Source organism: Jaculus jaculus, chromosome 8 (genome assembly GCF_020740685.1).
Source record: "Jaculus jaculus isolate mJacJac1 chromosome 8, mJacJac1.mat.Y.cur, whole genome shotgun sequence".
NCBI lineage: Eukaryota > Metazoa > Chordata > Mammalia > Rodentia > Dipodidae > Jaculus > Jaculus jaculus.
Window position 1 is genome coordinate 91,463,574 of NC_059109.1, and position 15,027 is coordinate 91,478,600.

A 15,027-nucleotide genomic window follows, 5' to 3' on the forward strand; every position below is an offset into this window, starting at 1 on the left:
AAGCCAGCTGTCTACCCACGGAAATTAATGACAGTATTGCTACACCAAGACAGGGAGATACCGTGGGAATCCAGACTCTGCGCTGTCTGAATCCCTGAGCTGCTTCCTGAGTGAGGCACAGAAACCTCACTCTGGGGGCTGTTCACACTGAATCCTTTCAGGGCCCTTGAATATGCTCAAGGCAGCAGTGATGTTTGAAGCTCATCACTAATTAAGTTGCCCATCTGAAAAAGTAGAAATAATTCCCCAGAAAGAAATGCCAAGCTTTTCCTCTGTTCAATATTTGTTGGCCAAGTTTCCGTTATACTGTGAAGTCCAGAAGATGAGCCTGAAGCCTCAAATGCTACCAACAGTTCTGACAAAGGTGAGCTTTGGCTGACCAGAAGCAGGGAACTCGGGGGCGACTCCACCCAGTCACTGGAAGCTGTCACCAGGACTCATCCTTTGCTGAGGAGGAACCAGAAGCAAACTTCCCCTACCCTACAATGTGAAGATAGGCAAGGAGCACAGGTGGGGGCACAGTCTGATTGTCAAGAGACTCAGCACTTCTTGGGCCAGTGTGGTGAGCACATGGCCCCTATCAGAACTCCCCACTATGCAGCCAAGAGACACTGTCTCCTGACCACTATGGCTAAGATGTACAAAAGCCTCAAGGATGTGGTCTACAATGATGGCAGGATATCATATTAATCCAAACACTAGACGAGTGAGGGGGAGGGAGGAGACAAGAAAGCACTAAATCTACACCAATTCCAAAGAGTTGAAACTCAAACAATTCACCTCCACACTGTAAGCCATAATCCAGTGATGTTTATTCAAGCAGTATTCACACTTGCTGTTGAATAACAAGGGAATGGGGCTGCCATGGTTGTGTTCTTTCACAGTAGGGGTCCCCAAGGTTTGGTGAGAGCTTCAGATGCATTTTTTTTTTTCTATCAAAGACCCTGTCCTGTGGAGCACTTCTTCCTGTCCCTGTCTGGGCTGCAGCCCAGACAGGATGACCAACACAGGTAGGTCAGTGGGGTACCAAAGGTTTCCACCAAAAACCAGCACAACTACATAAGCTCAGAAGAGGCCACACTGTTCCATGTTTTCATACAAAAAAATTTAATAAATATTACTTTTCGAAATTTATTGCCAGGAACACCACATCAAAGATGCATCTTTATGGTCATAACACTAACAGGACAATACAAAGTATCCTCATGGTCTCAGGGTGAACCAACAAGATGACTCTGTTGTATAAGCCTTTGTGAACTTGAACTTAGTAATAGCACTTTGATTTCCTCACTTAAGGCAGGCAGTGTACGCTATGGAAAATCTCAACAGTGATCTTACTGGACATTTTATGGTTCAAGTATCCAACTAGCTTATTAGAATACTCCCTAAATGCAGTAGACGACAACAAAACTCAAACCTACATGTGGTTCAGTTTTACATACGAATGGTAGAAAGAACTCAGAATTTACAAAATAAGATTGACGTGCTTCCAACTTCACACAATCAACTTGATATTTTTAATGATATTCAATCACTCACATTTTGGCTACATTAAGTCATAGCTCAGTTTGTTCCCTTAAACTGCTCTGTTGTAGCAGATCACCTGCCTGTCTGGCTTTTCAAGTCTAAAGTAGAGAGGAGAGGAGAAAAACAAAACAAAACCAAACAAACAAACAAACAAAAAAACCTGTTCTAGGCTAATTCTCAAACTGCCTCAGTCAGTCCTTAAAACTTGTCTTAAAGTGATGCTATATAGAAGGTGTTTTAACATCTGACATCGTACAAAAAAAGTTCCATCAGTATGCCCAGGCACAAGAGCCCATCCTATTGTTTTAAGATAAACTAGTTTCAAACACCTTAATTTTGGCTTATAGGCAACAGGTAATGAGAAAATAAGTTCAAAAAAAAAAAAAAAAGCCATATACTTACAATGCTATCAAAACCTTCAATTCTAAACACATACATATAAATAAAAGGAATGATGTCTTAAGGCTCTTGATTATTAAGTTAATAAATCAAATATACACAGTGATTAATAAAAAAAGAATTATTTACATAACTATACAAAAATTCTACTTTTGACACATTTTTCCTCTTTAAATTCTTCATTTTACCAGCAACAGCTGACATCAAAGCCCCCCCTCCCCCAACAACAAAAATACAATAAAAAAAATAAATAATAAACTCATTTGTGATAGTTGCTGTGGTTCTGAGCTGTAAAGGCACTTTCAAATACAGAACTACTTGTATGTCATCATAAAACCAATATACAAAAACAACTCAAGAGTCAATAAATATAAATAAAACTATGATCCTAAGACTGCATCACCATTAGGACCTCTGGCAGAAGAGGAAGCTCAAAGCCTAGAGGCTGGGCAGGGTCCTGGGAGCCCGATGGGCGATGTGGCGGCTGCAGGGGAACGTACCCAGGGCACATTCATGACTTTTTGCATAGCTGTGAGACTCAGCGCTTGATTTCTCAGCCAACCACAGAAACTACCATTGCCAGTGTCAGCCAGCTTGTCGAACTTAAATTAACACAGTTTGGACCAGAAGATGACAACAGCTGTAAAGAACTACCAGCCCCACGTGCCCTTCAGACTACCTAGGGCAGCAGTGCCCGCTGTCTGCTATACGATATACTCCATCCGGTTCAAGCTCTGAGCACTTTCTAAGTCTCTGTTGTCTTGTTTGTTTGTCCAGTTGGGGTGTTTGTTGGGTGTGCCATTGGGGGGCTTCTCCTCTCTGTCTACCAGCGTGTATGCCGGCTGTTTGGCAAAGCGGGCTTTCTGCTGATGCTTATCCATGTCGTCCTCCTCCACTTCAGAGTTGTGTGTCCTTATTTTAGACATTTTGGAGTTTTTGTTCTCGTAGTCCTTGATGGGGACAGCGTTGGCTCCATGCTTCTCAATGGGGTTTTTGATCTGGTTCAGCTGTTCCCGCACATTGTTGGTGGTGTTATCCTCAGAGGCTGAGTGAGTGTGGCTGCCTGGCTTCCGCCGCTTCCGCACGCACCAGTAGAAGGCCGTCACCAAGCAACAGATCCAAGCCACCGTCAAGACTGAGCTCAGCAGAGGAACCAGGAAATCTACAAGACAGACGCAGAACCAATTAACTCAAGAAAGCTGTCACCATGGGAACTGAAGAATACCCATAGTGGTTCTCCTGTCCGGAGTGACCAAAAGGGGCGCCTGGGGACACGTTCCTTCTCACAACTGCACATTGTCACTTCACAGCTTGATAAGCTAGTGCTGGGCCTGGAGGCCCTGACACTTTTGTCTCCAGAGACCTGGTAGGGTGGCAGCTCCTAGTCTCTGACTCCACACGGATAGCATGGTTTCAGGGTAAGTCCAGGCAAATATGACTCAGGCAACTCAACACTGAGGCTAGCTTTCAGCATGATCAGAACACTGATGCCAGTGGGGACAGCTCAAATTCCCAATGATTAGATGTCCCTGCCTTGGCCAGAACAATGATACTCGAGATTAAAAGGGGGGGGGGCAGGGGAGGAAGCAGAGTGTGAGGCCATACAGCCTCCGTGGAGCCAGTGTCTCCCAGTGCTCAGGACAGGCTATGCCATGACAACAATGGCCAAGCAAGACTCTGCCCTGTTTCAAGCTCAGGGCAGGTATAGGACTGGGCAATGGATTTGGAGCACATCTTTTCTGCATGAGAGCCTTCAAGAGTACACATGGCTGAGATAGGAGGATTTCTGTGTGTTCAAAGCCACAATGAGACTTCATAGTGAATTTCAGGTGAGCTTGGGCTAGACAGAGACCCTACCTTATAAAACCAAATAAATAGTGCCCATGGCTTGTTGGTAGGGGAAAAGGGCCATGTGGCATTGGTCAAGTAAGCTCATCTATCTTCTCACCAGTACACAGGCTCCTGAGATACAAGGGGCACTGTCAGTTCATCTCCATCTGATGCTTTGCTGGAGGCACGATGAAATAGATTTGACCTGTCACCAAGCACTCACCTGTTCTGGTCTTCAAAGGTCGCCTCTGGACTCTTACTTCTGCCACAGCAGCAATTAGAGAACTGTTCCCATCACGTTTGCTAACAAGATCTATTATTTTGTCTGTGATTTCCTTGATGGGGTTTCCATCATCTCGGATGTCTTCAGCAGACTAGAAAAAGCAAAACTGTCAGATGGCAGCCTTCACTGAAAGTAACATGACAATACAGACAATGATCAATGTTTTGGCTGCATTTTGACACTGGATAACTGATGTTAAACTCCCTTACAATTGAAAAATTAGGAGTAAAAAGGTCGTATACTCACAATGGCTACATGTATTTCATTGTTTGCCATCAGGGAAGGCTCACAAGCTATGTAGATGGAATATTCAGCAGAGACATTCTTCAAAATATTCAAATTTCTCAATTCACTGCAAATGTGCTCAGTGGTAAGGCCCTACAATGGTTTAAAAAAAAAAATCCATACATGTGTAACACAATGGGAAAAAAAAAAGACCCCTGTTCTCATCAACCCAATTCAAACCTTCCTATGCTGTAAGAATTCAGTCTTAAGAAGTAGAGGACCCTAGCCTGTAAGTATCCTTTGAAACAAGCACACACACACACCACTCCCCAAAGAACTTGTTACGTACTGGCGACATCATCTCTTTATTGAAGGTGAAAGTGATGTTTGCACAATTATCCTGGTAATAGGAGTCAGAGGTACACTTTGTTTTCACAGGCTGTAGGCTGGAAGACCTACACTCGCCAACACCGGTGCAGGGGCGGACAAAACACTGGTCATCTAGGATGGGAATGCAGCTCTGTCCGCTGGGGCACTCACTGTGTCCTTTGTGGAGAAGACAAGGTCTTGGGCCACACCAAACCTGGATAAAGGAAAGTAAGAGCCAGTGGCTTAGCAGGAAAGACCAGCCATGACGTGGAAACAGTGGAGGACTGCAGAAGTCTAGTGCCTTACCTTGGAGCAGGCAATCCGTCCATTCAGGCACTGGCAAGTGTTACAATCCTCATCCCACTTAGCTCCATCAGGTAGCACCCTCCCCATGGTGATGCAAGGTTTTCCTGAAACTGAGAGGTAGAAATACGTGAGGAGGAGTTTCTTTCTGCACACTGGGTCATGGTTCATAATTCCTCACTCCTTCCATGTTATGAAATGGTTACACCCATGCCCTTTGCCACAAGATGACAATTCCTCCCACAACACTGGGCATGTGTACTGGCCGTCCCTGCTGACTTGTCACTTGGGCCACGTGCCCTGCTTTGACTAATGTAGTATCAGCAGATGTGACCTGAGAGACCCTTTAACAAGGCTTTCAAAGTTGAGCTGTGCCCCCCTGCCATTTGTCAAGAAAAGAGCATGCTCAAGAGGCAGCTGGCAACCTGAACTAGACCTGGCATAACATCCTGCCCACTTAATATGCCACAAGCCACAAAACACACACTTAATATAACCATCCAGTTTTTAGACTGTTTATTACACATCACTGTGAGAACAGAAATCAACAACCATCCTATTTGGGGATGACCCCTCCTGCTCCCCCCCCCCCCCCCCGCAGCCCGCACTATGTGTTTCCTCCCTGGGCATAGGCCCCATAGGCCCCATTGTGAACAGTCATACAGTAAGTGCTTACCCAGATAACACACAGGCATCCAGGGCCTTGCACACCTACCTTCATGGCACTTGGTACCACTCTGCCCTAGGGGGCAAACACACTGGTAACCGTTGATCTCATCCACACAGGTAGCCCCAAAAGCGCAAGGTGAAGACTGGCATTCATTGATATCTGGGGAAAAAAAGAATTTAAATTTAGGCTCCAATGGCAAACAAAAATTACTCAAACTTAAATTCAAGTTCTAACTAAATACAAGGTTGGTTAATTTCTACTCATGTAGCAACACCCAAGTAATGCCACTGATCATGAATCTCCCAAAAGCCCCTACTAGTCACCGACCCTGAAAGATCACCACTATCCTGGCTTCTAACAGCTGAGAAACATTCTTAGAAGTGGCATTTTTTACTAAAGTTCCTTTTCCTCTGACACAAGTCTGGCAAACTTGTTGAAAAGGATCAACTCAACTATTTTAAGCTTTACAGGCCATAAGGTCTCTGACTGAACTTTGGACTCTTTGCAGCATCACAAGAAGCCACAGATAGTTACACTTTTCTACGTATGTACAAGTAAAACATCATTTACAGAAACAGGCAGTACAGCAGATGTGACCCCCAGGCTGTCATTTGCCAAACCTGATTTAGAAGCATAAAATATTTATAACTGATTCCCATCTAGTGTTGTGGTCTAGCCAATCCAGACAGGAGATCTTAAGTACAAGTAAAATTTCAAACAATTTAAGGAAAAGAACAAAAAAAAATTACAGTACAACTATTCCAACTTTTTTTTTTTTGAATATGTGAAGGATACAAAAAGAATAGTAAGTAATAAAAAAAAAAAAGCTCGTAATACTGTCTGCCTCCAGCTTTTTGGTTTGAATCATTCTCTGGGGCCTGATTAAACCCATCACAGACCAGTCTATGGAAGCTACAAAGCCAGGCCCCTCCTTCTACATAGCTTGGTCTTTACTATACCAGTGCAGCTGTGGTTAGCATCAGCTTGCCCATAATTTCATGTTAGTCACAAGGAAAAGCACTCTTTCCTCAAGGCCCCAGACAAACTCTATAGCTGCCACTTTTCCTAAGAACAAGTAAGGCTGTGGCCACCCAGGGAACTACCAAGCCAGTACTAGGGATGACTCAGCCAAGAGTACCTTAATCCTAGCTGAAGGCAGATTACTTGTTTTGTCAGAACTATGGTCTTGTTTGAAAACATAAAAAATGTGAAGGCTAATGAGCAGTAGAGGCAACTAAAGCCATTGAGAAAAACAAACAGGATGGTCCTTACTTATTCTGCAGTCAGGTCCAGCAAAACCAGGGGCACATTCACACCGGTACCAGTTGTCTCCATCCACGCAGGTGCCGCTGTTGTAACTAAGGGAAAACGACTGTGTCAGTTACCAACCTTCAAAGTCCATGACCCAGGCTGCCTGAGCATTCATCACATGAAGCCATGCCCATCAGTCTCACCTCTGCTACCGCCTAAGGAACTTGAAAAATACTGATGCCTCGACCCCACCCCTGGAGAATCTAATTTCCTAGGTCTCTATTGCAGGTCAGGCATGAGGACTTTTAGAAGCTTCCCAGATGATTCCCTCGTGCAGCCAAGGTTGAGAATCATTTCTCTAAATGAAGACACAACCTGACTAATTAAAGTGTGGTCCATGGAGGAGCAGGGCAGGCGTACCTGGGAGCTTGTTAGAAAAGCACAGCCCCATCTCAGAGTGCCTACATCAGAACGTGCATGCTCAGCACTGTCCCCAGGGGATTCCCACAAGTGGTGCATCACAGCTGATAAGTGCCAACTAAAAGGTCACTTCACTTACCAAGGATGAGGGCTGCAGTCATTGGTATCTGCAAAGAAAAGACAACCATAAGTTCAATAAGGTCTTTGCCTGAAGTAAAAATACCACATAGTTCCATAATTCCGAAATGATGGAGTTGCAGTTAACACCAGCTCAAAACCTCTGCTAAATTGGAACCAGGCCCACACCACACTCAGTTTCATGTGCTGTGGGACACATGTACACAGGAAGAGGCCTGGGTGGGGGTAGGAGTGGGAGAATGAAAGGCAGGCAGGCTGCTGGTCAGACCCCCAAGCTGGGAACAGACATGCCATCTGTCTCCACTTATCTCATGGGTGACTTTCTCATGCCCAGGTCAGGGCTGTATTCCATCAAGTCATTAATAAGGACCCAGGTGACATAAAGGCAGTCATCAAACATTCCTGCTTTTGGTTTGGATTGTAAGGCCCCAAGGCTGTCAGAACAGGCTCCAGTAGCTCAGGGAGAGTTCAAGGGGGAGAACACTCACTCTGAGTGCAGATGGGCCCTTCCCAGCCTTCCTTGCAGACACATGTGAAGGACTCGCCGTTGACCACACAGGTGCCCCCATTGTGGCAGGGGTTGGGCAGGCAGCTACTGTTTCTGGCTACGAGACAAGAGACAAGACCACCCTCCCCAAGTTAAATCTGAAGGGATAATAGCCAATGCCCGAAGAATGACCCAAAGCTCCAACAGCCAGTATGTTCAGCTGGCCTTGTCATTGCACATACTGGCCCCCCCACCCCCCAGGCTCAGGGCAGAAAGTTACCTATATTACAGGTTGTTCCTTCCCAGCCACCAGGACACATGCACTTGAATGCATCACCTTCGTCATAGCAGGTGCCACCATTGTTGCACGTGGCCTCATCACACTGGCTGTCACCTGGAAGAAGACAATCTCAGCATGAGCCTCCAGTCACATCTTCCCAAGGCAGACAGATAGGACTCAGGTAGAGACACTTACGTGAACGGCAGGTCTTCCCTTTCCAGCCATTTTTGCAGTTACAATAGAAGTCATTGACCAGGTCTCGACATGTACCCCCATTGTGGCAGGGGTTCTGGCTGCAGTCATTAATGTCTAGAACCAAAGAGACAGGAGCTGAGGGAGAGTCCAAGTTCACTCACAGCATGAAGCTTTCCTACAACTACCCTCACTCCCTGCTTCCACTCTCCATGTTGAAGAACAGGTGAGCAACCCAAAGTTCCAACACCATCACCCTTTTCAAGGAATAAACAAGCTTCCAACTGGGAAGGAATGCCACAAATAAGGCAAGAGAGAATACAGGATACTGTACCCTGGAATTCCCATGGCGATTAAAATCAGGATGGACAGAAATTAAGATCAAAACAAGAAAACATCCTTTCCTTGCAAGCAAAGATATTCCTTGACTTCTAGTCTAGTTTCATAGTTCACCATCAGAAGTTCTAACCTCTGTCATTGGCCTTACTAAAGGCCAGTGAAATTCCAGTGCAGAGAATGCTGGGCTCTCACTTCCAGAGAGTTCCATTACAAAGAAAGATTTCCCAGGTGAAGGTGGGATTTCCCCCCACTTACCCATACCCCACATTTGGGTGCCATTAATCCCAAAAGAAGCCCAGACTCACTAGTTTCACAGTAGGGCCCCTCCCAGCCGTCACTACAGATACACTTGTAAGAGTTGATGCCATCTATGCAAGTGCCACCATTTCTACAAGGGTTGCTCTCGCAGTCATTAATATCTGCAGAAGGAAGCAAAGGGGAAATGAGGAAGTGAAGGTCAAGCAAGGTCATAGCCAAGCACTGTGCTACAGACAGCACAGGGCTGCCTCCTGAGAAAATGCACATGGACCTCAATACTCAACTCTACCAGGGACCCTTTCTCCTCAGATAGGCAGCTTACCAAGCAGAGGCTTCCAACAAGGTGCCTCTGCATTTTCTCTAAGGCCCTCTCACACTGACTGGGTGAGCTTAGGGAAGGAACTTCTAAAGAAAAGAGGAACCACTCAAATGAGTAAGATTCCAAAACATTCCAGAAAAGGAGCAGAGGCTCAGAGATGGCTGGGTGATCTGTTGAAATCTCAGTTTTGCAACCCAGATAGATAAACCTTTACTGGTCTCCTCTACCTCAGTTTCTGACTAAAGCAATTCTAGTTCCTGTGCTCCCCAAGCTGGGCAGTGGCAAGAGTTGGGGCACAGTTGCTCCATTCCCGGTGAGGAGTCTTACTTTCATGGCAGTAGGTGCCGGTGAAGCCTTTGTTACAGTCACAGGTGAATTTGCCTCCTGACTGGCTCTTGCACTTCCCGTGGGGACCACAGACGTTAGAGGAGATATACCGCACCCCTTCAGGCGTATCGTTGGAAGCCATGGCCACAGTGCAGCTGTCAATCACTGAAGATAGGCTTGGGATCAGAATCCAGCCACAGACCCCCAGACCCAGAATTCCTGACCAAAGTACTGGCTTAATCCATGCCTGTCTGGTTGGAGAGGGGCACTTTGGCTAAGGAGGTGAGACGTCAAAAGGCACCCTGGAGACCAAAACTCCAGCAATGTACCTATGACAGGCAAAATTGAGAACTCCTGGACAGAATTCTTTTGCAAAGATTTTTTTAAATCCTTTCACCCAACACCTTTGACATCTATATGATTTGTTTTTTTAAATGCTTATTAAGGCAAAAAGACCAGCTCAACTTCTTCCTCCATCTTTCTTAAGCAAAGCTAAAGAACTAACACAGAAGCTTTAAAGTTGTACTGTCCATGGGCCACAAGTAACACCTACATTTACATGAACTGAAGTCATATGAGTGTCTCAGTGCACTAGTGATAACTGAAATGCCAATGGCTACATGTGACCTGTGGCTACAACTAGATGCAGATTCAGAGTTCTATGACAGTATTCCTCGGAGTTCTATGTCGCAAATTTGCCCACCCCAGAATGGGAATGATCAATGGGTTTTACATTTTCTCCCCCAGGCCACTCGTACATGCAATTCTCACACTGGTGGCCTCAACTGACTGCCTCTACGTGTTCCTGCTTCAGAAGCAATCAGATCAAGTAGTCTCCGGTACAAGCCCCAGGTACCCACTTCTAAGGTGTTAAGGGAAGGTGGTAGAGTCTGCCAATAGCTAGGTCTACGGCAAGGAAGGTACCTTCACAGGGTGTCGTGCGACAGTGGTCTTTTAAGTGTGAGCAGTTCTTGCCTTCATAGTCCTCAGGACATTTGCAGAAATAGTCGCTGGCACGATTGTAGCATTGGGCACCATTCTGGCAGGGATTGGGCTCACAATAATCTATGTCCAGCTGCAAGGAGTGAGGGCAGGGGAGAGGGAGGGAGCAAAGTAAAACAAAGGTATCACCATCATTTCTCTAGGGCAGCAAATATTGGAATCTATGAGGAAACACTATATATATGTGTGTGTATTTTACATATATAAACTCAATCACAGCTTACACTCTTAGTCTAAGAAAGCATGTACAACACAGGGCAGAGAATGGCAGGGAGCAGCCAAGATGAAGTTTGAAATAAAATTCAAAGCCAAATAGGTTACAGGGAGCAAAAAGAAAATAATTCATCCATGTCTCCATCCACCAGCATTTGTCTAGCACAAGTTCCCTTATCAGTAGGGTAGTAATAGGTTTCAGGAGTCCTGGACACGAGTGTTGAGGGTGGGAGGGAGGGTGAATGACAGTGACGAGGCTCCACTATAAAAACGTGGTGGTCATCTGAAGTTTTGCCTCCACTCACCTGACAGAGGCTTCCAGAGAAACCAGTGGGACACAGACACTGGAATCTGTTGATTTCATTCTGACAGTGACCCCCATTCAAACAGGGGTTGCTGGCACATTCATCGATGTCTTTCTCACAGTGATCACCTGCATAGCCAGGTGGACAGATACAGCGATAACCATTAACCAAATCCTGGAAGAGGAGAAGGGGGGAGAAACATACATTTTGTTTTTTTCTAGGAGTTCCACAAAGAGAGGTTCTAGCTATTTAAGCAGGAGTGCTGAAGTTCAGCTGATTCCTGAAAACAGTCAAATGGCCAGCCTCTGGACATGGGTTAGCAGTCTGCATGCATTCCTTTAAATAACTCCCTTGGGAGGCTGGGGATAGTAACATGAAACTCCCAGGGACTCACTTTCTACCTATAGTTTTAAATCTCACCAAGAAGGGGCATTCCAAGCATTATATACATTTTAAGATTGTTGTCAACGGGAAAAGGTTTACATTTAAGCAAAAATTTACATACCCGACATGAGGCATCATTCTGACACTGGCCAAGGCAGTCATTGATGTCTAAAAAAATAAGTAAGTCATCATATTAAAGAGGCACTTGACTATGAGATTGGGCTTAATTGAAAAGTCTTCTCAGCCCAGGACTGATAAAATTTCAAATCAGATTTCCTTGTGCTTCCGGTAAGATAAGGTTATTACACTGGGCGGGGACTCTCCCTAATTCTTCCAAACCAGCCAGTAAAACTTCACATCATTGTTTTAATTGCCTTATCAGAATATGGCCAATTTTAGCAGCTAACGAGCCTGATAAACTGCCTGTTTTCCTTGCTTGGCTAGCCACTCCCTCTCCCAAAACAGTCCCTTCCCGCTATAAGGTTTCCCTTCTACTGTGTAAGAGTGCTCCTTCACAGCATACACAAAGCCTGCAGTTCAATCCCTTGTATATTAACACGGAAACAGAAAAAAAAAAAAAAAATCATAGGACAATCATAAAAGGATGGACAAGAATAACACCCAACTGTCATGAAAATCAAAATCCACACAAAGTCACACTCACTTATGTCACAGTTCTGACCCATCCAGCCAGGAAGACAATCACAGTAGTAGCTGGCAATCAGATTCTTGCAGGATTTGGCATTTACACAAGGTTTGGCCTCGCATTCATTTGCATCTGAAAGGAAGCAAGAGCAAGCAGTGAGAAATGGAAGTGGGGACCCCTCCCCCTGTCTCCCTGAAAAGAAACACCATAGAGTTGGTGTGAAATATGAGACATTTTAACAAGATAGTTAAATAAGAAATGTTAAGTGTCCTCTATTTTAAGCATTTGAGCCTTCTCCCCAGTCGTTATCCAATAAGGAACGCTAATTGATAACTTTCTGGCTACTGGTTAACAACTGGCCCCCAACAGAATAGCAGAAAGCCACCAACATTTCTGTGCAAAACCCAGCACAGCCTAGTTGCTGGGATTTAAATGTGGCAAAAAGAATGCAGACAGCTCATTCCTCATGAGATCATCCCCGTTTGGAACCCAGCTGAACACTCCTCGGACAGACGATTGACATGGTTCAAGGAATCCCACAACTTTCCCACAGGGCCTAAAAGAACAAGGCCATTTGCATGCAAGTTATTTCTCTCAGGCCCACTAGGCTCCTGATAATAAATCACTTAGTATGACGGAGTGCAAACTCACACCGCTAGCCACATGCTCATCTTTCTGCACAGCACTCATGAGCAAAGCCAACTCTGGTTCAAGAATTATGGTCACAAGAGTCTTCTTACCTAACTGGCATGTTTTGCCAGTCCACTGGGGAGGGCACACACACTTAAATCCATTCACCAGGTCCAAGCAGGTGCCCCCGTGGGAACAGTTATTTGGAGAACAGTCATCAATGTCTGCCAGTGAGAAAGAGAGGGGGCAACAATTTAATATCAATGTTTGGCAACAGCATCTTTCACAAGAACGGCTCTCCTAGAAGACACCAGACACCTGCTACAAGTAAGTAAATGACAAGGAAAGCCACAGCAGGGCAAGAGGGAGGGTGATAAGGCCCAATCCTTGATTTTAGCTTCAAATCCCCCACTGCCCCAGTTCATTTAATCCCTCCTAAGCAGTGGGGAAAAGACAGCTGGAGACTCAAAGCATCAACTCAGTGGTGACAGGGACATTCATATCTGACTAATCTCTAAAGAAATAGTTCCTTTCTGGCTCAGAGGTCACAAAGAGGAGCAATGGGAAAGTCACTCTTCTTCACAATCTTGCAGAAAACCTAACAAAGTTTTTCCCAAATCATACACCCAGGGTTTTCTGCCCATGCCTGCATTGGACTGTCAAAATCTAACTCAAGGGCTGGGGATGTAGTATATAAAGTGTTTGCTTAGCATACACAAGGCCCTGGGATCAGCTCTCCCCACCCCAAGTACCATAACAAACATACTCCTTGTCGGAGCCCTAATTAATTTATACCATGTGCCACACTCTACGCAGGAATGTGTTCACCAAGACTTCATGACAAGAGATGGGAATTGCTACTAGCTTGCTTAAATAATGCACAGGCAAGTTAAAAGAGCTGTTCAAGTCCCATGAGTGATGGGCAAGAGCTCCAGTACAAGCCAGACAACCTGACCCCAAAACCCATATCCCTAACAACACCACATGCTGTTCTCAGGGTGCCAGTGGTACTGAGGCCTGGTTGTACCTCAGAATTCCAGGAACTCATTAAAGACCATGGACTGTCCTATTCTGAAGGGAATACCATGGAACTTACAACTCTTCCCTGAAAAGCACCCTAGGAGGTACTGACATATGGCCAAGTCTCACAGCTAAACTACAGCCCTTCATTTGAAGCCTTATGACAAAAATTCAGTAGTTGATGACCAGAACTGCCTTCCCAAGAAGAAGACAGCCCTCCCCCCCGTAGGGTCTCACTCTAGCCCAGGCTAACCTTGAATTTACTATGTAGTATCAGGCTGGCCCCAAAATTACAAAAATCCTATCTCTGCCTCCCGAGTGCTGGGATTAAAAGTGTGCACCACCACACCCAGCTGGGAGACAGAGCTCTAAATATCACATGCAGAGGAGCTGAATTCTACAACAAATTTCTGCCCATCACAGACACATTTACCATGTTGGTGGGTAGCAAAGGAGTTCTGGGAGACTTTCAAGCCATCAGACTAACCATCAGACTGTTACATGTCATGAGGTCAGCCTGTTGGACAAGCCTAGGTATCTCCCACTAACCCTGTATTTCAATACAGTGACCACCTCCTCCCCCATCGCCTGCCCAGACCAGATGCATGTCAAACCTTGGACTGACTTACTTGTGGAACACGTGGGCCCTGCCCAGCCTGGAGAGCACTCACACTCAAAGCCCAGGGAGGTCTCTTTGCAGCTGCCTCTGTTGTGACAGGGATCAGAGAGGCAGGCATGCTCAGCTGCAAAAACCAGAAGAGCCATCAGCTAGGATGTGCTGTGCCTTCAGCCTTCCCCATGACCTAGTCCCCGCCTTGGCCACTAGAAAATAAGCCTGTGATATAACCCTGCTGTGTGCAGGAAAGAAGAAACGAAGTCATCTTTCTCACTAAACAGCCCCCAGCCATGTTTCTACACCTCTTGAAGCTGAGAGTCACTGAAATTCCCACTACTCCCTGTGCTAGGCAGCATCATCCCCAAAACTCCAGTGACTTGGGAGGTTTCACATCACAGACTCATGGAAGGGCTGGATAACAAGTCCTAGGCTAATTCCATCTCTCTCTTTTTGTGTGTGTGTGTGTGTGTGTGTGTGTGTGTGTGTGTGTGTGTGTGTGTGTGTTTTGGGGGGAAGGGTCTTGCTCCAGTCCATGCTAACCTGAAACTCTCTGTATAGTCTCTTATGCTGGCCTTGAGCTTACATCAATCCTCT

The 15,027-nt window shown here is 45.6% G+C and overlaps 1 protein-coding gene across 1 annotated transcript in view; it reads right to left on the reverse strand.

Moving 5' to 3' along the window:
• Positions 1 to 795: 795 nt before the first annotated feature.
• The window catches only part of Jag1 (jagged canonical Notch ligand 1), a 34,567-nt gene continuing 20,335 nt past the window's right edge, over positions 796 to 15,027 (reverse strand). Inside the window, exons 8-26 of the mRNA XM_012949433.2 lie at positions 14,447 to 14,560; positions 12,908 to 13,021; positions 12,186 to 12,299; positions 11,643 to 11,689; positions 11,138 to 11,311; positions 10,542 to 10,692; positions 9,618 to 9,782; positions 9,019 to 9,132; positions 8,378 to 8,491; positions 8,183 to 8,296; positions 7,904 to 8,020; positions 7,417 to 7,444; positions 6,879 to 6,964; positions 5,652 to 5,765; positions 4,940 to 5,049; positions 4,614 to 4,847; positions 4,286 to 4,417; positions 3,980 to 4,130; positions 796 to 3,088 (exon numbers count right to left, since the gene is read on the reverse strand). Coding sequence (XP_012804887.1) covers positions 2,631 to 3,088; positions 3,980 to 4,130; positions 4,286 to 4,417; positions 4,614 to 4,847; positions 4,940 to 5,049; positions 5,652 to 5,765; positions 6,879 to 6,964; positions 7,417 to 7,444; positions 7,904 to 8,020; positions 8,183 to 8,296; positions 8,378 to 8,491; positions 9,019 to 9,132; positions 9,618 to 9,782; positions 10,542 to 10,692; positions 11,138 to 11,311; positions 11,643 to 11,689; positions 12,186 to 12,299; positions 12,908 to 13,021; positions 14,447 to 14,560 — 2,651 coding nt within the window. The 3' untranslated portion in view covers positions 796 to 2,630. The remainder of the gene's footprint in view (positions 3,089 to 3,979; positions 4,131 to 4,285; positions 4,418 to 4,613; positions 4,848 to 4,939; positions 5,050 to 5,651; positions 5,766 to 6,878; positions 6,965 to 7,416; positions 7,445 to 7,903; positions 8,021 to 8,182; positions 8,297 to 8,377; positions 8,492 to 9,018; positions 9,133 to 9,617; positions 9,783 to 10,541; positions 10,693 to 11,137; positions 11,312 to 11,642; positions 11,690 to 12,185; positions 12,300 to 12,907; positions 13,022 to 14,446; positions 14,561 to 15,027) is intronic.